Source organism: Haliaeetus leucocephalus, unplaced genomic scaffold (assembly GCF_000737465.1).
Source record: "Haliaeetus leucocephalus isolate CR32 unplaced genomic scaffold, Haliaeetus_leucocephalus-4.0 Scaffold2, whole genome shotgun sequence".
NCBI lineage: Eukaryota > Metazoa > Chordata > Aves > Accipitriformes > Accipitridae > Haliaeetus > Haliaeetus leucocephalus.
Genome location: NW_010972438.1, coordinates 14,840,886 through 14,862,678, shown reverse-complemented (window position 1 = coordinate 14,862,678; position 21,793 = coordinate 14,840,886). Strand labels below are relative to the sequence as shown.

The window sequence follows — 21,793 nt, the reverse complement described above, 5'->3', positions numbered from 1 at the left end:
CATGTCAACGACAAAGCCAAACTGAAACACTTGCACTGCAGCACGTTGAACATGATGCTAAGTGGGTTCCTAAATGATAGTAAACAAATGTAAATTAATCTTCTGAGATTCACTGGCTGGTTGGTGACTTTTTACATGCCCCAAAATTAATCATCTCAGCATTTTGGAATAATATATATTAGTAAACATGTGACCCACAAGGAACCAGGACAGAGAAACTGATGGCAGGATGTTAATTTTTTGCTCCACCTACTTACTAAATTGATTATATAATACAAAACTTCAGGGAATGTGCTGAACTGAGTGCACTGACTTGTTTCTTTGTTACTGTTTGTATCTAGCAAATTAGATCCAAATATGTCACACTTCCAGGAAAACCAAAATATAAACATTGGTCACATATGTTAAGCCTCACTATGTGCACTATTGAAATCTTTCTGTAGTTGTCTTGCACAAACAACCAAATCAAATAAAAATCAAAATGGTTTAATGTAATTTATTTGAAATGCTTCCAGAAAAGTTTAAGGCTATTATTAAAAAAAAATTAAAAAAATAAATTAAAAAAAAAAAGTCAATACACACATTCATTCTTTCTTCTCTACCTGAACACTTTACATGCTCTTTGCCCTTTTTAAACATTTTGCTGAGCTGGTTTTATGAAAATAGTTCATCATCTAATATGCTTTCCTATTCCTTTTCTTTTGCAATTTCTTCCTTTCTCTCATCTTCACTGGCATACTCATTCAGCTCTAAAAATGAAGCAGTTGAAATAAATTACAAAGCCTGAAACAGAAAAGAAAATTGACTTTTTTTAAAAACTATAAATACAGAAATATGTTCTATAGGGTAAAAATGACATTTTTTAAAAATAAAAATACCTTGGTTTTATATTGTTTATCATCTTGTCACACTGATTTCTGTAATGCACATCAGCATATATATGTAAGATACTTGACATAGTGAATTTTTTGTAAACTTGCAGAACACAAGAAAAAAGTTTTTGGCAATAACTTAGCAGTTTTTCTACCTTTGTTGGTACGAGTATTTTGCACAGGTTATCTTGTGTAATATCAAGGATCATTATTAATATATGATCTTCATAGTTTGCCATACAGAACTGGCATTATTTCTTAAACTAAGAAATAAAATATTATCCAGGGATTCCTGAAAAGTAACAGGATGTTGAACTAAGTGGTTTAGACTGCATTTAAGTGACTCATCTGCTTCTCATCATAATGAGTAGATTAAATGAGCCACCAGAAAACACAGTAACGTTTCCAATTACAGCATGAGATTAAATGCAACAAAAACTTTTAAAACAAAACTTGAGAAAAATATAAAGGATGTAATACATCCTGAAGGAAAAGCAATTCCCTTTTTGTTTAAACTTTCTCTACATAATCCCATAGGGTATTTGTAGAGCACCATTTATATAAAATTGTCACTTAGTTTAAAAACCAACTACATGTAATTGTAAACAGACATTTACAGAAAATTAAATGTTTTAACATTAGTTTAGTGGTGTTTAAAACCAACAGTGGAGGTCAGTGGAGTGCAAAATGCTGAAGAGGGCCTATTCACAAGCAAAAGCTTTTTCCCACTCTTATCCTGTTTGGGATAAAATATATATATATATATATATATATATATATTTATATGGCACTGAAAGCAAACTACCAGCTTATTTACAAATACCCAGTATTCTCAGCATTTAATTTAATTCTGTGCTGGCTGTAGAGTTTTGGTTGGGTTGTTTTTTTTCAGTTGATTATTTTTAGCATTACATGCTTTGATAAATAAACCATAGCACTATGCTGACCACTTTAACTGACCAGATTTTACTAAGTTTGGTTGCTGGATCTTCGGACAATGCTTCATTTTGAAAAATTAATCCCGAAAGGGTCACTGGTTACATGGCCCGCTGTTTATAGTTCTTGCTGATTTAATACCACGAGAGTTCAGATAGGTTATTGCAAGATGTTTTTCTTTTTTTCCAGGAAACTTTCTTCCTTCCATGCCTTTATGAAAACTTATTATCTTGATACCCATCCTGAAACTCCATATTAAGTCCACATCTTCCTCTGCCCCAGTAAAGGGCAAATAAAATACTTTAAAAATTATGAAAAGATTCTTTATGTAATGCATATATAAACAGTAGTTTAGAGATTCTGTTTACAGCAGGACATTGAGAATAACTGGTCAAGTACCTCTTTCATCCACCTTAGATGTTTATGGAATATAATCACAGGACATGAGTTGCAAGAGATTCCAGCTTATACACATCGGCAGTTACAGTACTACACTCATAGGTACGAATACAAGAAGGACTGCATTGACATTGTCACAAAAAATATTTTAAAAGTGCTTCTCCAAATGGTTCCATGTATGGAATGCAAATACTGTACAGGTAAGAGACAGATTTTCTTCCATGAACTGTAAGTTTTTGTCAAACATTCGTTTCTATTTGCTTTTCATTGTCACAAGAGTTTGTCTGTTCCATACGTTCACAGTCGATGCTGATCTCACTGGTGTCCATACTACAGTCTGACTCACAGTCTGATTGGTCCATTTGCTCGAGTGTGGTTTCTCCCTGGGGTACTCTGCTTCCATTTGGTGACAAAAGAAAGTGTGCTTCCGAGTTCAGCACACCAGCTTTTCCTGCACACGTAACTTTTTCTTTGGCCTGGCGGATACAGTTAAGCCACTGTTGTTTGTTGAAGGAGTCATTGGCTTGGAGTGAGTGAGTCTGGCTTTGAGATCCATTTTTGAAGCTGACTCTAAAGAAGTTTTTGACTGAAAGAAACAACACATATCAAAACGCTGAATGCTTTGGCTGAATGGATTTTATAATCGAAGAGTATATTTAAATAACAGAATCTGCAAAACCTTTGACTTAAGGTGTTTTCCTGCGAACACCATGTCAGACCAGAGAAAAGAATCTGGTTATCTCCTTGTTTTGTGGGGCAAGAACATAGAACACCACAAGCACTTCTAATGATTTCATATTGCTGGATTAAACAATTTTGGTTCTGCCATTCATGGGCTACCCAAAAAGCTTTAAGTGAATCAGAAGGACTAAGGCTTCTCCCACACTTCAATGCCTCTCCTCCTACTTCTCTGCAAAGCAGACTTCCAGAACCTTCACTGAATACTGTGTCTTGTGTCAGCCGGAGATTGCCTCATCTCTTCCATTCACTTCACCAATAAAGTGAATCCATACAAAAAACCCTCAAAGTTTTCACAAGATAAGTGAGATTCAAGGGACCCTTGTAATAGAAACAAGCATATTATAATATGCTTAATTAGAAGGACATTAACTCTTACCTCCTGACACCAACATGAATAGCTGCAGTCTTAACACTGAGCACTACATTAATTGTCTGTCAGCTGAAAGACTTAATTACAGAATAGCAATCAATGTCTCCATAATACAAGGGAAGTCCTAACAGCTAAAGCTTAAGATTTCAAAATACACTTTCTTATAATTTTGTGGCTTTGCCTCTACATTCTACACATTCTCCCCTTTTCAATTCAGTACAGAAGCAGGTGTGTGGAGAAATCCCATTACCAATACAGTGAACTTTAAGAAACAATCTAAAAGAAGCAAGTTACAACATAATAAACCAGTCTGAAATACAAATCAAGCTGTTGGATACAGATAATGTGAATTTTAGAGAAAACATTCTGATGTCTCATTGGCAGGTGTCTTAAGGTTATAATAGTTCTATATGAGCAAATAAAAAAAGGTGTAGTCATACTTCTCTCATTGTTGCTGAATGCACCACGTATGGATCCACCCAATCGCACCTCTCCATCCTGCAAGTCTTCTAGCACAAGCTCCCTCACTGGAATTGGCTGCCGATACAGCTGGTAGCAGAGCTGTTCATTATGGGTGATAGCTCGAGTAATCACCAACACTTCTTCAAAGAGAAATACGTGCAGTTTCTGTTAAAAATTAGTAAATAATAAAGCATTACTCCTTTTTTAGAACATCATTAAACCAAATACATGTAAACTCTAGTATGTTATAACCTTGTGTTTTCAACAGTTAAAATAAGGATTCCTCTCCTCCCACTATTTAAAAGTCTTATGGTGCAATAGCATATAAGTACTTAAATACACCAATTTTAAAACATCTAAAATTATTTCTTCTGTCCTCTTCTCAGTTTCTTTTGTCATGATCATGATCAATCTCTTAATGCTGAGGCCTTGAAATGTGCATGACATTTCAAAATCTCTCTCTACAGCAGCATGCTTATACACATTCTTCTTTCTGACAGCCACTTTCACTTTTCTCTACTGCCTGTGTTACTAAGAAACAGGCCATCTTACTCATCCAAATATTTTCAATGAACAATTATGAGCAATCTTTTTACAACTCACATGCTGCTCACACTCAGCTTCACCACAGCTCTTTGAAACTTAGAAAATTACTTTTGCTCCTAGGTGGCCCAAGTCACCTGTTATCACCTTTAAATTATGTTCCTCCTCACATTTTGCAATCTGCAGTGGCTTCCAGTAATAAACAAACTGAAATTTTAAATTAATTTCACTTGATATCATGCATTGAAGTAAGTTTTTTTGTTTTTCACTGCCAAAATTTTCTTCCCAATCATGAGTAACTGTTTGTTGCTTAAGTTGACCTGACTCTAAATCTAGACGCATTATTTGCAATTTTAACACAAGATAGAGCTTCGGATCCATTTAGCTCACCGTCCCATCTTCCAGTAGCTCATGTTTTCAGAAAACTATAATGAAAGAGGTAATTATAGCAGAAACATTTCCCAATATGCCTTGGCAGTCTTGTGACATTAAAAAAGTCCATGTTCATTCTATTTTTCCACAACAGATGCCTCATTTTACATCCACCAATAGTCCAGTTTTCTTCCACTTGTGCCTCTCTAAGTCTTTGCAGGACACACACCTAAACTTTGTGTTTGTTCCTTATTATGCAGTGCTGTCACCTTTTATATTAACAGCGACTCTATGCAGAGTCTGGTAAAGAATGTATCCATCATGTGTTTCAGTTTATATGTTCAGCAAATGGCTACCTTCTCATGTGAATGAAATATGAAAGAAAGCAAAAATGTGTGAGATTAAATATTTGAGGTATATACAGGTATGGATGTTTGCTCGTTAAGTAGGGTTGGGATTTGGTGGGGGCTTTTTGATATTCTAAATGTGCAGCAAAAATACCTTGTTTATTTTGAAACTCAGTTTTCAAATCATCATCCACAAAATGTTGCAAATTCTTCATAATGCAAAGCTTTGTTATGGCTGATTTTAGTGGAAGTCATATGAAACTCCTTTCAATGGTGAGATCTCTTATTTTCTGCAAAAGCTAACACTCTGTAATAGCAGGTGTGAAAAGGAGACTGATAACATTAAGATAAAAATGATCTTTTTTTTCACCCCAAATCAAAGAAACACACAAACATAAAAATATCCCACACTGTCAACTGTATTCAAGGAATACATCAGCGTGGAAACCTCCCAAAAATGCTGGGGAATTTTAAATACTGTTCATAAATTGAAAACAATTAATAATATACTTAATGTTATGCTACCAAAGAAAGGCAGGGCTAGTGTGGATGGAATAAATAAAGTTCTCCAGAAAGATTAAAACTGCCAGTTTCTTCCTGCTGGTTTGCTGTATGTTAATTGCCTGCCTGATCTTTATCATCAGGTGAACCAGAAAACAGCATCCATGTCATCTTTCCATCTCAGCCGTATGGTAAAACATGATCCTTCTATTGCATGCATAAACATGCTACATAGAAGCACTTCCAATGCTGAAAAATGCATTTACAATCCTGCTTACTTTGTTTGTCAGTTTTTTTAATAAAACTTTCATATCCTCAGTTAATGAGAAAGATTGTTTTTCTTTGTTTGTCCATTCAAAATTTCATGTTGTTTCTACTTAACCTTGAAGGAAAAAAAAAATACCCACAGCCTCCGACAGATTTAAAATTTGTTAGTACATTTTGTGTGTCATTAGAGACATTACTATCATGTCTCTGAAACCAGAAATATGTTTTTTATTTGCTTTTTTTCCTGCAAGTTTTACTGAAATTTATCAGATTTATAATTTAGTCAGGATATTGTTAGGTCCCCCTAAAAGACAGACGCACATATAAGCTTATTATCTCCATATACAGATATTTGATTGCTAACAAAAAAGATGAGTGTTATATATAATAGTTTATATTTATCAACTTCCTATATATGAGAGGGTGATGTTTCCATATGTATACTCACAGCTCTTAACTGTCATGCAAAATGAAGATATTTTTAAAAGCCATTTATGACAAAATATTTATTCCTTACCACTCCCCTGTTGTTCTTCAGTTCACCATGACAACATACAACACGTGAATTGTCGATCAGTGAATCCCTTTGGCCTTCTTCAAGATAAATAAGTCTCTCTTTGTAATACTGGCATTCAGATTCACCAGTCTTTATGTTGATTTCAGCCACTATGCCCTGAATTATATTTATCTACAGAAAAACAATGAAAACACACGAACTTTAATTAGAAAATCCAATATTCAGAGCTATCTCCTAATAATTTGAACTGTAGCTACAATAAAATACATATTAACTTACAGTATATTTTTATTGAATATTTTGCAGACCATTCTATAAGAGTATTAATATTAGCAACAGAATTAAGCAGACTACAGTGTACAAAGACACTTCAGTTTGGCTTTATCATTGTTTCTAACAATGGCTTAAAAATATGGTATTTATCTCTTTATATCAAACTGAAATAGGCAGAATTAAGATAAACAGATGTAAGAAATATAATCAGAGATGTATTTTTGTCAGCTGATAATGTGCCAATAAATGATACAGGACAAATAACCTGTCTTAAAAATATTTATTTTAAATAGATTATAATTCTCTGAAAACTGCTGCATCAAATCAGAGAACAAGAAACAGAAGAACTATCATGATCCTTCCTGCAAAATTTCAACTAGCCCAAAACACTAAATTCTCAACTTTTGTTCATCATGAAAGTTACCTTCTGGAAATAAGGTAAATTAATTTTATTTTACAATTCCACTACTTGCATATACTTAAAATTTTACAATTAAAAGTAATAACTATCTTGCCTTTTTACTTTAAAAAAAATTAAAAAGAAAACTTTGCCTTTTCTATAAAAATAACCTCTCTATCTTGAACTTCCTTATACTATGCAGTCTTTAAGGACCTTGATATCAATTTATCCGAAACTTAAAATACAGATCCTTAACCGGGCATGTGTATGTGAAGTTCTGTTAATTTTAGTCCACTCTAATAGTGATCATAGGTTGCTTAGACCAATCAATTTCCTCTGCTAAATAACTAGAGGTGAAGCAGGAGAATGGATTGAGACATACATGCCCAAACAGATAATTCAAGTATCTACTGATCCCAGGAGATTTATCAGGGATCAGCTTGGCCCAATGTGCTTATAGCAGACTGCCAGACAGGAAGACAAATGTACTTCATAAGCCTAAAACAGTGTTAAGAGGCAACCACAGAGAGTAATTTCTGTTTCCTAATTTAACTTGGCAAATATACAATTTATGAAATACATCATTTCAAAGATACACAGTGTTCTGCTGAAGCAGAACACCACAAAGCTATACAAGGCTATTGAAATATCAAGAAAAAAATCCTGATGATATATGATATTTTATTAAACAATTACCAAATACAGGTACTGGAAGAAAGCATTTAAAACATTTTTTAGATTATATTACCAGACATTATGTAGAAAAGCAAACCTTAGAAATAAGCAGAAGAATTCTTTGAGATATTTATGATTTTTGTTTGGGTTTAAAAGAATATGCACAAGGGGAAAAGGGACCTTATAGATTACATCTAAATGCAAGTATCCAAGCTTTGAATATAAACCACAGTTGTCCAATTTTACAACAGAGAAGTTGAGCTGGGCAAGGGATTTGGGGAAGCAATAGCAGAACAATAGTGGTCAGGTACATGTGTTTTGAAACATGCACTTTCCAAAAAAAGCAGGGCTCTCATTTTTCAGCAGAGAAATACTGAAATGTACAACATATTCAAGTCTAGGCAAATCATGAATTTTGTCCTCAAAATATTAATGAAACTTACTTATATTTAAATACTATTCAAAAGCAATAGGATACCGATGGTATTTATTTATTCATTAATTTAGAAGTATTTCAAACAAATCTGCTACAGTAAACTCATTTACTCCGAGATATATGTTTGCATGCGTGCACATATATATAAATGTGCGTGTGTGTGTGTGTATGTATGGGAAAAAAAAAGAAATCTTAGAAACCTTTCAGAATATCTGAATCAGGTTCCTTTCTATTAATAAGGAACTTCTAAAGCCTTGGATTTATCCCTCTGGTTTTACTCCAGAAAGCAGAATGCTATTCCAACTAAAAACAAAATTAAGGCAAATTTCAGCAACATTCCTGCAGACGATAATTAATCTAGACTCAGAGGTTATGTATGGTCTTAAGCCAGGGAATAAAACTTACCTAAATTATCTAAAACCCGAAAAGAAACCTCCGCATTACCCAACTTAGATTAGAATGGTAAATGACATTGAAAAGGAAATGCAAAAGGGACAAGGATCAGACAAGAGCTGTGGAAAACACCTCCCATGCCACCCTTTCTTTTTTTTGTATCACTTCACTACTGAAATAGGATTTAATTGGGGGAGTGGGGCTAGATATTCTGTTCATATAAGTATTAGCATTTCCATATTTTATGTAGTGTCCCTTAATTCATTAATAAGCTAAAAGTGCTATAATCTCCTAAAAAAACCCCAAACCCCACAGTAACTCACAGCTTCTTCAAGGTGCTGCTGATCTGGATGATCATTTGGTGTGTGTCTCAAGATTTCTCTGAGTAGTAATGGGTATTTAACTAAACGGCTTCTTGGGATGTCAAGGAAATTCCAAAGGTCCAGTTTGCGACTAAAAGGAGACTCTAAGCAGCGCTGTAGGAAATCTTGCACTCTGTGATCTTGTTTCTTGTGATCCAATAAAGCTTTGGCTGCTACTTGATTGCTGCAGTAGCTATCATAGGAGTTTAGGCATGGAAGCTGCGGAAAGGAATAAAATATACTGCAGCTGAAACAAAGCACAGTTTGCTACATCGAAAGTTTCAAGTGATTCAGGATGTCAGAACTCATGCTGAGATCTTTTAGCTGGAGATTTATCCACAATTTATTGATGATAATATTTCCAACATATATAAGGTTTACAAAGGTCCTCTGACCACCCTGTTCATCATTTAAACCATTTAGAAGCACTAGCTCATCTCTCAGTTCCTACAGATCTCCAGTATTATTCCAAAGCATTAAAAATATCCATGACTTAAGACTGAGCACTACCTAGCGCAGACAACAGTTGAACACAGAAGTCTCATTTTAATTATGAATGGAAATAAAAGCTTAGGAATGAGTAGTCCCAAACCCAGCCTTTTTTAGATAAGCAAACTTCTATAGTCAAACTTCTGTATTGCCCTCAAGAACCTTGACGAAACTAAGATGACAGAACAGTGCCTTAAATCTGAAAAAACCTAGCTTGTATCTTGATTAGAACAATATATCCATTTACAAAAACTGCTATATTAACACACAATTATATGCAAAAACGTTCAGCAAAGGAAACTAGACTCAGACATATTCAGACCAAGAGAAGTTCACTAGTGTTCAAGCGCACCAGAAAATAAATATATTTAAAATTACCTTACGCAAAGAAAAAGAGATAATTTTTGACACTTACAAGTTTATCATTAACTATTTGCATTATGTACTAGTAGTGATCATGTTTCTCTCATTTACAATAGGCCACTGTTCACACAGAGCTGCTAAATATGTTACCTAATATCTTAAAAATTTCAAGCCCTTTTTTTCCTGCTAAATTTCATTACTTACATATAATTACAAGTGAACTTTTCGCATATCTGAATCCTTTAAAAAATACCTCTTTTTTAATATAATGAGCAATTTTATCAACAAAACTAACAAAAGCTATTTTCAGTGTTTATGTTGTTCGATGCTAGTGAAAGTGAACTTACCAACTTTTTCTTTTGTGGGGCAGCAATAGCATCTCTCTTGTATCCCTGCCTGCCTTATTTTAACAAGCTACTAGAAAATTATTACCTTTGACAGCACTAACTACTACCTGTTACCTTGACTGGAACAGACTGACATTTAAAAATAACGGTAGGCTGCCCTTACACAATGTGACTGTTCAAGCTTCATTTCCCTAGGAAACCAGAATACAAATGGGGGCAGGTTCTTAAATGATCTACATCAGACAAACTCTAGTCTGACTCTTCGTTTTTATTTAAAGTGTATTAAATAGTGCTCGTCTCCTGAATAGCAAAAGCTATAAAAACAACATCCTAGTCTAAATCTTCTCAGGGGAAATCCCTGAAAAGATAAAATATTCCATTATGTCTCTAAATAGTTGCATTAGCTTTTAAAAATACTTTGACAAAGTATTTTTGACATGTTATGCTAGATATGGGAAGGAAATTGTCTGATAAAAAACATGTTGCAGCTCCAAACTAAAGTCCCAAAACTGATTAAAAACTCTGCCTTACCCAACCCACAAGGATATGGCCAACATGTTCTGTTGATCCATCAGGTTTCCTGACTTCTTGAAGTCGCCTAAGAAGATCTGGTCATGATTAGAAAAAGAAAAGAAACTTCACTTAATGAACCAGTTGACTATAATCTATGTGCAGTAGTAACACAGGCAAAGACTACTTGAGTTTTACCTTCATGTAGAGGAATTAGAGAGTCCAATGTTCCAAAAATTTGGTTCAACTCTTGCTCTGTCATTATGGAAAGTTTAAGCATTGGGTCATGATAAGCCTGAAAAGAAAAAAGGGGAGCTCTTAATTAATATATCATTGGTGACTGAAAAATTAGTGGTAGCATTTAAAGCTCCCTGAAAGTAAAACCACACCAATCGCTGAGAATATTTTCAAGTTTCATAACCATATCTTAAACTATCAATTTCATGTTTAAAAAAAAACAAACTAAAAAGCAGTACATTTAAGTGTTTCAGAAAGAATGGGAAAATAGAAATATGTTTTGGGTTTTTCTCCCCTCTTACTGTCTTAGCAATTATAAAAAGCAAGGATTATTTTAAAAGTGATATGAACCAATGAATACTGTTTGTTGTGATTTTTTAAAAAAAAAAAAACATACCTTTTTTGCTAACTTCAGATCCTCTATCAAGTCTTCTTCTCCCTGGGAAAGTTCAAAGATAGCCTGTAAAAAAAGACACAAATATTATAAAATATGTTTATTTAATCTATACCCCCCTTGAGCTGATGTTATATTCTGAACAGCTGTCTTAATACTATGTAGCAGAATTTCTCTGCTAAATCAAATTGCAGAAAAAAAGTCAGGCTTTATTCCATAGGTATGGAATCATGCGCAGTGTTCTTTAAAGCAGAGCTACATCAGATTGTCCATAAAATGCTTATCTAAAATAGCCACAGAATTAATTTTTTTCAAACAGATGTGCTTCCAGATGGGGGAGCTATCTTCAGTGTGCTATTTTGACTCAACTATATCTTAACCATTTATACAACTATTTGCATAGACGTTTGTTGTGTTCCATTTCAACACATGCAGTGGTAAAAGTTCCAGGCCTAAGTAAAAGACAGATCTTCTTTAAAACATTTCTTTGGTAGTGAACACTTTTGTTTTGGTACCAGTTCATTTTTTTTTTTTAATTTCAGATTAAAAATAACCACCACCCTAATACACCGGCTTATCAAAATACCATTGTTTCATTCTGAACTTGGGTACAGTAAAAGTTGACAACATTTTGGTCAGTTAGAATTACTAACTTTACAGTCAAGGCTTTCAACCTGCATAAATCATGGAAGAACATCTTCAGCTACTGCAGATTCTCCTAGCTTGATAATATGCATACATGGAAGGCTTGCCATAGTGTGAGTTAACTGACAGTGCACACATGGAAGTGGTTCAGATATTCTGTTGAGGCATGCAGTGTTAAGAACTAATACAGTTTATTTTTCAATAAGCTGCCTTTGAAGTTCTCAATTTTAAAAGTTATTTCCTATTAATTCCTCTACAATGTTAAAATCTGCACAAGAAGTGCTTGACGTTACTGTTGTTTGATTTATGACTCAGTCCCTGAAGTATTCTCAGAGAGATTCTTACAAACTTTGTTAATACTGCTAGAAATTTCTTTAGGAAAAAAAAATAAATTCTTGATTCCGCAGGAGCTCTGTCATTGGCTGTAACATGAACTATTTAGAATTTGTCATGTACAACACATTAAAACCACTGATGTACTCTTTTTTTTGCTTTGGAAGATACATCTTTTGATCAATATTTCATTTTCTAGCACTGAAAACGTCCTCAAAGACACTCTTTTCCAACAAGCAAAATGATTGGGCATTTCTGTGCATACATATCACTTGATAAATACCTGTTCCTGAAATAGCATGCTCATCTATCATTACTAGAACAACAAAATGAAACATCACTACAGAAACTGTCATACAGAACACGTACACAAATGCAGCCAATCATAGTACAATATATCATAGTAACTTCACATTTATTAAGGAAATATGATGAGCTGATTTTAAAAAAGAATATATTCATCTAATATAGCTTGAATTATAAAGACTAGGGATGGAATTCTGCTTCTAGTGGAGGTGGTGACATTCTGTTTAATTTCAGGAAAGCTTCAGGTGCTATCCTAATGCCTACTAGCATTCCTCAACTCCATGCTTTAAAGATGACTTTTGAACATGAAATATATGGTAAAAAGAAAACAAACTTACCTCTTGACGCTTGATTTCTTTAGATGTAAGCATGTGATTGACACACACATCAAAGGTCTCACTCCATAGTTTGCTGTCTCTCCGCTTTGTGTTAGCAGGGGGCATATTTCGAGACCATGGTCGGGGACTGAACAGATCTGGGCGACTGTCACTACGGAAACTGATAGAACGCTAGAAATACATAGAAGAATAGTTTTTATTGTTAGAACGGTTTCACATTACACATTTTTCTTCTAAGGAATTTATATACGTAGTTCAGTACAACAAACAAACATTATCTGATTAATTTTTACTGTGAACTTAATAGTAATGTTTAGTACTGGGAATGTAAGAGAAATTATTTTAATACATCTTTATGGAAGGCCAGTACTTCCATTCCTGCAGTGAACTATGTCCATGTCCTGTTCTCAACATGTTTAAAACTATACAATGCATTCATATACTACACAACAAGAATAAATTACAGGCATAACAGCAGAATGGTCCAACACACTAACATAACTGATCAAATACAAAGCTTCAATTCAATAAACAGACAGGAATTAGTCATGCATTACACATATCTGCCTCATTAGATCCCTAATACTTAAAAATTTAGAATTAATGCCAATTTTAGAGACAAAACTAGTACGAATACGTTTTTTGGTTCATTTTGAAAGAAAGATTCAATTGGTACACAGAAAACTCCGGAAAGTTAAGACACCACAATCTGGTAGATAAACTCATCTTGTGTATTAACTGAAAGTCAACAGAATTGTTGAGTTTTGTTTATTTGGGGGTGGGGATTCTTCAAAGATGTCTGTACTGAGAAACAATAGGTCCTACCTCGAGGATATCAGATGAAAAGGTGCATTACATCAAACACATATAAATTGTTTAAGAAAAAAAAAAGTTTTCTCGGTTGGGCAGAAAGAGAGTTCATAAAGTGAGACTGGCCTTCAAAACTTTTCCTCTTACCTTAATAAGTGTCTTGCTACCTCATGGTGGCAATACCTTTTTTTTTTTTTTGGGTAAACTGTCAGAATCATGAAAGATTTGACTGTTATAATCATTCCAGATATGTCCTTAAGCAGGATTTAATAATTAGTGCTATAATACTCTGACCAAACTGGTTTTGATACATAGAGAAACCCTTTCAACTTGTAACATTCTGCCTCTTCAGATTTGCAATGAGATCAAGAAACTAATTCACATACAAAGGTGTGAAATGGTTATCTGACTGAAAAGAGAAGGGCAATCACATTATCTTTAAGGAAAAGGTATGTCAATATCCATATTTTAATGTTTATGACAAGCAACAAGCCAGAGGCTTCTCACACCACTTGCTCCTATTTATTTCTCAGCATTTGAAGAAACATGTCAATCAGTGCTAGCAGATAGCAAATTGTGAAATACCAGTCTTGTGGTCTACTATTGTAGAATCTTTATTAATATTTCTGGAGCCTCTAAACCCTGATGATGTGTACCAGCACCTCTGTATCTATTATGTGGTCTGGTCTTAAACTTCAATAAGAACAAGTCCAATTTTAAGTGAGACTTGAGAGTTCTATTTGCCTATAGACTCTTAGAAACAGTTCAGGCTAAGAATGGATACCTTATGCTCTCACTGCGCTATTCTGAAAAGATTCCTTTCTTGCTGCTTTAAAATTAGAGGCTTCTTTTTGAAGTCCTACCTCTGAAATGCCTCAAGTATTTCACATTGTTTAAATACTCTACATTTTTGTTGTTATTTAAAACCTGCCTTACATAACACAATCATCTTTCGATTGCCTTGGGTAAGAATATTTAAAACAAAATAAATTCTCTTCATTTCCAGGTTGAAAGCAGCATATACAAAGTACAATATTTGAAATTCTCCTCTGAAGATACAAGCCCATGAAATGAAAATAGTGCCTATAAAAACGATATGTTTTTAAAATATCAGAAGACATAAATGAAAACTGTGCCTTTTAACAGAAGCCATTTTGAGCCCTACTTGGAATTGACAAAACCCTTAAAAATAAACACACACACATGTATATACCAACCTTCCAAAACTTTGCAAGTCAGGTGCTAGTCTTCCTTCAAGAGTTAAGAAGATAAAGAAACACACGTGAAACTACATGCTTAATTTACACGTTATAATGGTGAATCATGAAACCCATTATTTTCACATGCAAATGGAAAGATTGGGGAAAAGCGGCGGGTGTGTTGCATCCACAAATCACCAACCACAAGAATGCAGCCAAGCAGAACAGTTGTCATTCCATGACCCAAGGTGGAATGCCCCTTTCCATGCATTCCCATGTGCATCCTCCAGTATATAGCTCCTTTGTTTGTGGTGGTTTCTTAAAGGAATGTTTTATGTTGAATGAAGAAGGTACTTATAACGAAAGACACCAGGCAGACTGATTTATAAAGTAAATGCCTTGATCTTGAAACCTTTTAATAAAAAGTCATATATCATGTTACAAAATGGCATGCACCTGTAACAGCAAACTGAAATTACATACAGTGTTTTGAGAAAAGTAAGCTTTCACATCCACTGATAGTAACGTTCCTTTGTGCTGCACGAGAATGCTTGATACTATTCTCTACAGCCCTATACTGTCCTCCGTTGGGCAGAAGGGGCACAAAAAGGCTAAGAAACTCAAAAGGAAACCAAACTCCCCAAAATCCTGCTTGCTTGCTTAGCATCTTTACTACCTGGACAGAGGAACTATATATTTAATTGATTTCTCTCATGCATCACCCTTTTAATTAACCATAGAAAGTATACCTTGCTTAATATTAATAATGAACATAGGATTGAGGGTATTTATTAGTGGAAAGGGACAGAATTGTTTTAAGGTGTTATTTAACAATGAGGACAAATTTCACTTCAAGAGCAAGTGGTTTCTTTGTCTGGCATGTTTCCTTCTTTTATACACTAACACAGCAAAGGCAAAAACACTGACTGACTTATCCTGGTACACTGAAGTCTAGTTAGGCTGGGAATCACATACTTCAGTGTGGAATCCAAGCTTATTTTAAGATATTATCTTTTCCTTTGCATAAATGTTGCAGAAATTGGCTTGTAAAGCTATAAAGAGACAAACTAATACATCACCAGGGAAATAGTATTTAATGCTAAAATTAATACTTTGTCCCTTAAGAGTCAGGCATACTTGAGTCATCGATACTGTAACAGGCAAGAATAGAAATGAGATGTAAACCTATATAAGCCTAACTAAAGAAATCCCCAAATAAACAATAAATTATTTCAATAAAACTCTCTGATAGTTTAAGATAAATGTACAACATCAGTTTAAGCATCTCAGTTCTAATACTTTACCCATTTTTTTGCAAACAAACAGACCCATTTCAGTTTGGTGGAGTAGAGCCCTAAAATGAAGTTCTACCAGAAATTTTTAAAAACAAGTTTAAAGGTACTCTCATGGTATCTCTGGTTGGTACTTGCCATGAAAGGCGGGGAAGAAATCAGTCATGTGATAGAATCCCATGAAGGAATTGTAGGAATGTCAAAGCAGCATTTCTACGTCTCCAGTCTTTTAAAAATATTTTCCTAGTTTGTGGCTTTGTTAAAAAACATGTCCAGCATACTCATTAAAAATTATGCCCATCTGGGATTATCAAAACCTCCAAAAACTATAGGAGCTGGGGAAGAATCCAGCCACAACCCCTGATTTTGTTTACTGTATTTATCTGACTGCAATAGCTTTCACTGGCTGTTACAAGACTGTTACTATGAAGGGTCTATGTGCTACTGATATTAATTCATGCAATTAACAAACCTTAATTTCAGCTGCAGTAAAGCAAACAGTTTCATGTACTGGGAAAAGGGCACTATAGATCAACGTCCTAGCATTCAGAACTGATGTTAAAAAGCATTTTCTTCTTAAGGATTTTTAGAAGTTTCTGGTGTCATAAGATAGATAAAAAGAATTTAAGTAGGGAGTCCAAATTAAAGACATACTGATGAAACCTGAAGCTGCAGAGGAAGCTAGCCAGACTTTAATTTCTCTCTTCAGCATCAGCTGGAGTTCTTTTTCTGATCCTATTTTCAGCTTTTAAGCCGAACAGCACAGCTGTAAGTAAGACCAAGCAGAAACAAGCAGATCATCATAATCATTAGTCTAGCTTGATGCAGGCTGACAATACAGCTATGAAATAAAGTGGTTTTCCAGGTGGATAAACAAGTAAGAAGATGCGCTTAGCATCTGGCAATCTGAAGATATACAGACAGACTCTGTCACAGATGAATCCAACAGCATTATATTAGTCAGTCTACAGTGCTCTATGTGACAGAAACAGAGTGACTACAAATAGTGAAAAAAACCAGAAAGCAAGCTGGAAAGACTTAATGTGTTTTGTTACTTGGAGTCCTTGGGGAAAAGTATCGACAATAATGTGGAAAATTGTAATAAAGTTAGGAAGACACAAAAAAATCAAATACTTCTATAATCGATAAAATATGCAAAACACGAAAAGTTGCTAGGAACATATCTTAAAAGACACTACACAGATCTCAGACACAGAGGTGTTTCTCTTCAACCGGCATGCAGAAAGTCCATTAATATAAAGTGGAAGTTACATGTACAGAGGGGTAAGGGAAATTATGCACAATAAACTTTTTTCCCCCCTCTTACACGTATCTTCCATTCAGAAAGAATATGTAAGAAGGTTTGTTTGAAATGCCATAAAGGAAACTCAGAATTTTCTAATCCCTTTTATTGATGCTGTTGGAGTGGTCTTTTTGAATTTATATTCTGTTGGCTTTGTTTTCTTCCAGGGGAAGAAGTTGTTTGTTTTGGATGTTGTGGTGATGATAGTAGTTTTCTTCATTTTACAGATACAGAACATCTAGCAGCAATGGAAGAAGAAACATGGGTTTTGACTGAAATTACTTCACAATGAAGATAGATAAAAAGTTCATCCAGTCAGAAAAATCAACACCATTTTCTTTTTACAGGTATTACACCATGAAAAAAAACCCTGTTCTATACTGTTCCACAAGGCACAGCGACAGTTATGTCAATACATAATAAAGTAAAAAAGCTATACATGCTTCCCAGAATGTTTCTAACTAATTCCAAATGGGACACCGGAGCACAAGCAGCTCAGTCTTTTTTCCCCTGTTCTGTTGTTGCTGACAAAATCAGATAAGAAGTCAATTTACAGCCAGCTATGAAGGCAGCTTTGAGAGACATCACCAGCATTCATCACTTGGAAATGGATTCAGACCTCGGATTTGGAGAACATACAGGTTGATTTCTCATCACAGCTCCTTCAAGCACATAGTTACTTAGAGGAGATGGCATGAATAACATCAGTGTTTAATCTGCTTTGAAGTAGTTAATTAATATATAATCAGTATGAACAGAGCAAGACAGAAATGCTTGTAACAGTAGGACTTGCAACGAAGCCACCGTTTTGTCTCCTATTTTTGTAAAAATTTGCCCTGGAACACATTTACGTAGCTCTCATCTTGGGAAGCGGCTACTACATGCATGAAAGGATAGTTTGTTTCGGAGAGTCTAAATCAAAGTTTATTAAATACAAATTGTACTGGACAAGCCACTCTCAAAGGCATTCACTACAGAACGATAGCGTAGGTACTTAAATGAGGACAACAGCTGTCTAAGGCTGTGAAAAGGGAAGCGCCATGCTCAGAAGCAGTTTAGCCAAAAATTAATTCACTTTCCACACTCCTCACAACTGGAACTAATGTAGTCCTTTCAAAGTCAGGCCAATTTTTTTCCTGGAGGCAGACTATGGAGGAGATTTATACACCCAAGGGAACACAGGCATCTCTGCTCTAGTCACGCTATAATACACCTTCTGGATCAAACCCAGACTGAGGGGAATTCAGCCATTTTGCCTTTCCTCCAACCCCACACATGCAGCTTTTCTATGCAGATGTTTGCACTTTCAAAATCGTAGAAACCCAACACGGGAAAACCAATGTTAAAGGAACTCTGTTTCTTTTACAAAAATAATCAATTTTTTAACAAAACAAATTTTTTAACAAAAAATTCTGTTTTCTAGATAACTACCACTACAGAAAAATGGGGTTCTTTCCCATGACTTTTTATTTGTCATGAGACTCGTAGCTCTAAAGTTTTATTTCTTTCCTCCTTGAGATTAACAGATAACTTCAGTAATGCTCTAACCTAGCTTGTTTTGATTAAGTAACATTTTTAATACATTCAAGATATTTTTAGATTTCCTCTCATCAAAGAAATTAGGCTTGTTAAATAATTTTCTTTAGATCTTATACATGCCTTCATACGTAAACTGTTTTAAAGAGGAAACAGTCTGGCTTTCTAGGCTAGACCCATAGCAGTATTGCAGCTCCCAACTGTTTGCCACTTATGATAACCGTTAGGAGTTGAGCACCCAAATGTTTTGCAGCCTCTAGGTCTTGAAGGCACAAATACTTTATAAACTAAAGTTCCATTAGTCTCCAAGTATGTTAAATATGACGCACCTAATCGATAATACAGAAATTACAACTACAAAATTATTTCATTTCTAAACTGCATTTAAAATTTGCTTGCCCTTTATTAATTTTCATCATCAGCTTTGCAAAAATGACTTTTTTCCAATTGTTCACTAGCTCTTTTGTTTAGGTAAGGTCAAATTCACCACACAGAAGGAAATTTAGCAGTCCTACATGACTAATTGTACCCAAAATAACATTTTCAAAGAAACCAGCCAAAATAAATAGAAATTGTCATGGAAAATTCTGTTCATCTAATTTAAAAAACAATCATAATCCTTTAGTATAACAACTTTTATATGCTACAGGTGCAATAGTTTTCTTACTGGTAATTAAAAAACATCAATTATCTGGACAGAGAAGTGGTTTTTTTGAGGGGAGAGTTCCGAGTTTTCAAGTTGAGTTACTTTGTGTTCATAAGTTGCCTAAACCTGTTTGGCACATTACAATGGTGTGTGCACGCGCGCGCCTAGGTGCAGTTCACGTTCCCATGCTAACCTTAGAAGAAATTGTGAATATGTATGCATTCCCCTTTTAGCAATGCAGTTCAATGCAGCAATGCATTTACTGCGATTACCTGAAGTGTCTGGCTGAACCGCTTCAATGGAGTGGCTCGTACAGGAGGAATGAGACTCGCTAGTGATGTAACTCTGGAAAGCGGCTTGACCCGTTTGTTGCTGGGCTCCTGTAGTAGGGAGGAAGACAAGGGAAAGGAAAAAAAAAATGGGGGGAGTGTGAGCATTATCAGATAAACGTTGCTAACAGTTTTGCTGATTTTCCTAAGAAAGCATTTGTAAAAAGCAAGTCTGCAAACCCGGTATATAGTTAGGGTAGTAAAACAATAGCAGTTTTAAAAGCTGACAATGACAGATGACTCTTGGCTGGTACATACAGATCCTGGAAACAGCTGAAAAATGTAATGATGGAGAAGTTGGCATGGCTGGAAGCAGGGGAAGGGAGGAAGGTAAAGAAAGACTAAATCATTTTATTATATTAACTCATTCATAAAAGAGAAATTTTCAGCAGTGCTCTGCAGCTAATGCATGTTATGACAATCTTGTCATTGAAAGGGATATTTTCAAATAAAAACCAATTCTGTTTCTTTGCCTCTGGCACTGTCACCATGTGACTATGCAGTTAAATGTGTTTTATTCCAGAGTATATAATTTAGACAGAAATCTCTAACTGTAATTGTCCTTCCAGTGCATGTTCCTATGGAAATATATATACAGGCAAACACATTAATAACATGTTTACATATATTTAATTTTTGCATAAAATAGAAAGGAAAATTAAACAAAAATCTACCATAAAGCATTCAATTAAATGTTTTTCTTTTCGTACATACTGTTAACAGTGCTTATAATAATGCATAACAACTTCAATATAATATGCCAATTGTCCCGCCAATATTAAAAAACCCCCCCGTTAACAGAATTAGTAACACAAGAAAAAAGTGAATATAAATACATAAAAATAGAACAGTTACCCTTGGCTTCCTAACCTCCATCTGACATTTAATGGATCTTGAACACCACATGCAAAAAGCAACTTTTGACAGAAAAAGAGCCAAACCTTCCAAGTGAAGTTAAAAAACCCATCCAACATCATATTTCAAGGACATCCTAAAGCAGTTCATCTTTCTTTTTCAGCCATGCTTATAAAGTTTGTGTAGGCTTGCTATGCCTCCAATTTCCTAGACATAGCTTTAAGAAAATGAAGCATGCCTATTATCCTTCTGTTCAGAAATCCTTCTGGAAATAATGCAGATTTGTCATCCTTCTTGATACCACAAAATAATAAATCTCAGCAGTGATGATCATCATTTGTATTACTGGCAAAAAAAATTCTCTTCCATTAGTAGAGCAACAGAGGAAAGGTGAGAAGCAGCTACATATTTAATTTACTTCTCAGCAGGCAGACCTGGAAATCCATAAATGCCGGCTGAGATGAGGGACAAAGTGTTTAACCCTCTAGCAAAAATAACGTATTCCACCACACATGAAAGCTGCCATTAAAGAATTTTAGCAGCCTAAATGAAGTTACATCCTTATCTTCACCGTTGCACTGCTATTCATATTCCTTCCTTTTCAGCAACCATGTCTTTGACACAGGTTTTTGAAGGGAGTATTTTTTTTACGTCATTGCAGCACCACTAGCATCTACAGCATCTCACCACCCCCACCCCCCTCCCCCCACAAAAGAAGAAAAATCTTTGAGATTCCACCGTAACTCTTCTCTAACTGGTGGCTCTGCCATCAGCTGGTTGGTTTTTTTAAATTCTTTTTTATGATTATTAAGAATGCCAGTCCTGGTGCACAAATAATATCCCATGGCAGAGCCTGCTTGTTATGAATTGTGCTGCACTGCAGTGAAAGGACATGAAGTCCCAGCCAGAGTTGGGCAGTGTTATGCCAGCAGCACAGCTTTTGCTAGCAGCAATACCTTAGCAGCAAAGATTACTTAGGCATAAGTATCACAGCC

General features: G+C 34.9%; 1 protein-coding gene across 2 annotated transcripts in view; it reads right to left on the bottom strand.

Annotated features, from left to right (window-relative positions):
* Nucleotides 1-468: 468 nt before the first annotated feature.
* Nucleotides 469-21,793, bottom strand: part of ARHGEF3 (Rho guanine nucleotide exchange factor (GEF) 3) — a 32,203-nt gene continuing 10,878 nt past the window's right edge. The window contains exons 1-10 of one of the 2 annotated variants that reach the window (XM_010572584.1): nucleotides 20,799-20,819; nucleotides 19,887-19,994; nucleotides 12,829-12,999; nucleotides 11,210-11,272; nucleotides 10,774-10,870; nucleotides 10,597-10,673; nucleotides 8,828-9,085; nucleotides 6,328-6,498; nucleotides 3,759-3,945; nucleotides 469-2,793 (exon numbers count right to left, since the gene is read on the bottom strand). In XM_010572584.1, the coding sequence (XP_010570886.1) occupies nucleotides 2,447-2,793; nucleotides 3,759-3,945; nucleotides 6,328-6,498; nucleotides 8,828-9,085; nucleotides 10,597-10,673; nucleotides 10,774-10,870; nucleotides 11,210-11,272; nucleotides 12,829-12,999; nucleotides 19,887-19,994; nucleotides 20,799-20,819 (1,500 nt within the window). In that variant the 3' untranslated portion in view covers nucleotides 469-2,446. Of the gene's footprint in view, nucleotides 2,794-3,758; nucleotides 3,946-6,327; nucleotides 6,499-8,827; nucleotides 9,086-10,596; nucleotides 10,674-10,773; nucleotides 10,871-11,209; nucleotides 11,273-12,828; nucleotides 13,000-19,886; nucleotides 19,995-20,798; nucleotides 20,820-21,793 lie in introns of those variants that run through there. The other variant, XM_010572576.1, reaches the window with a different exon arrangement.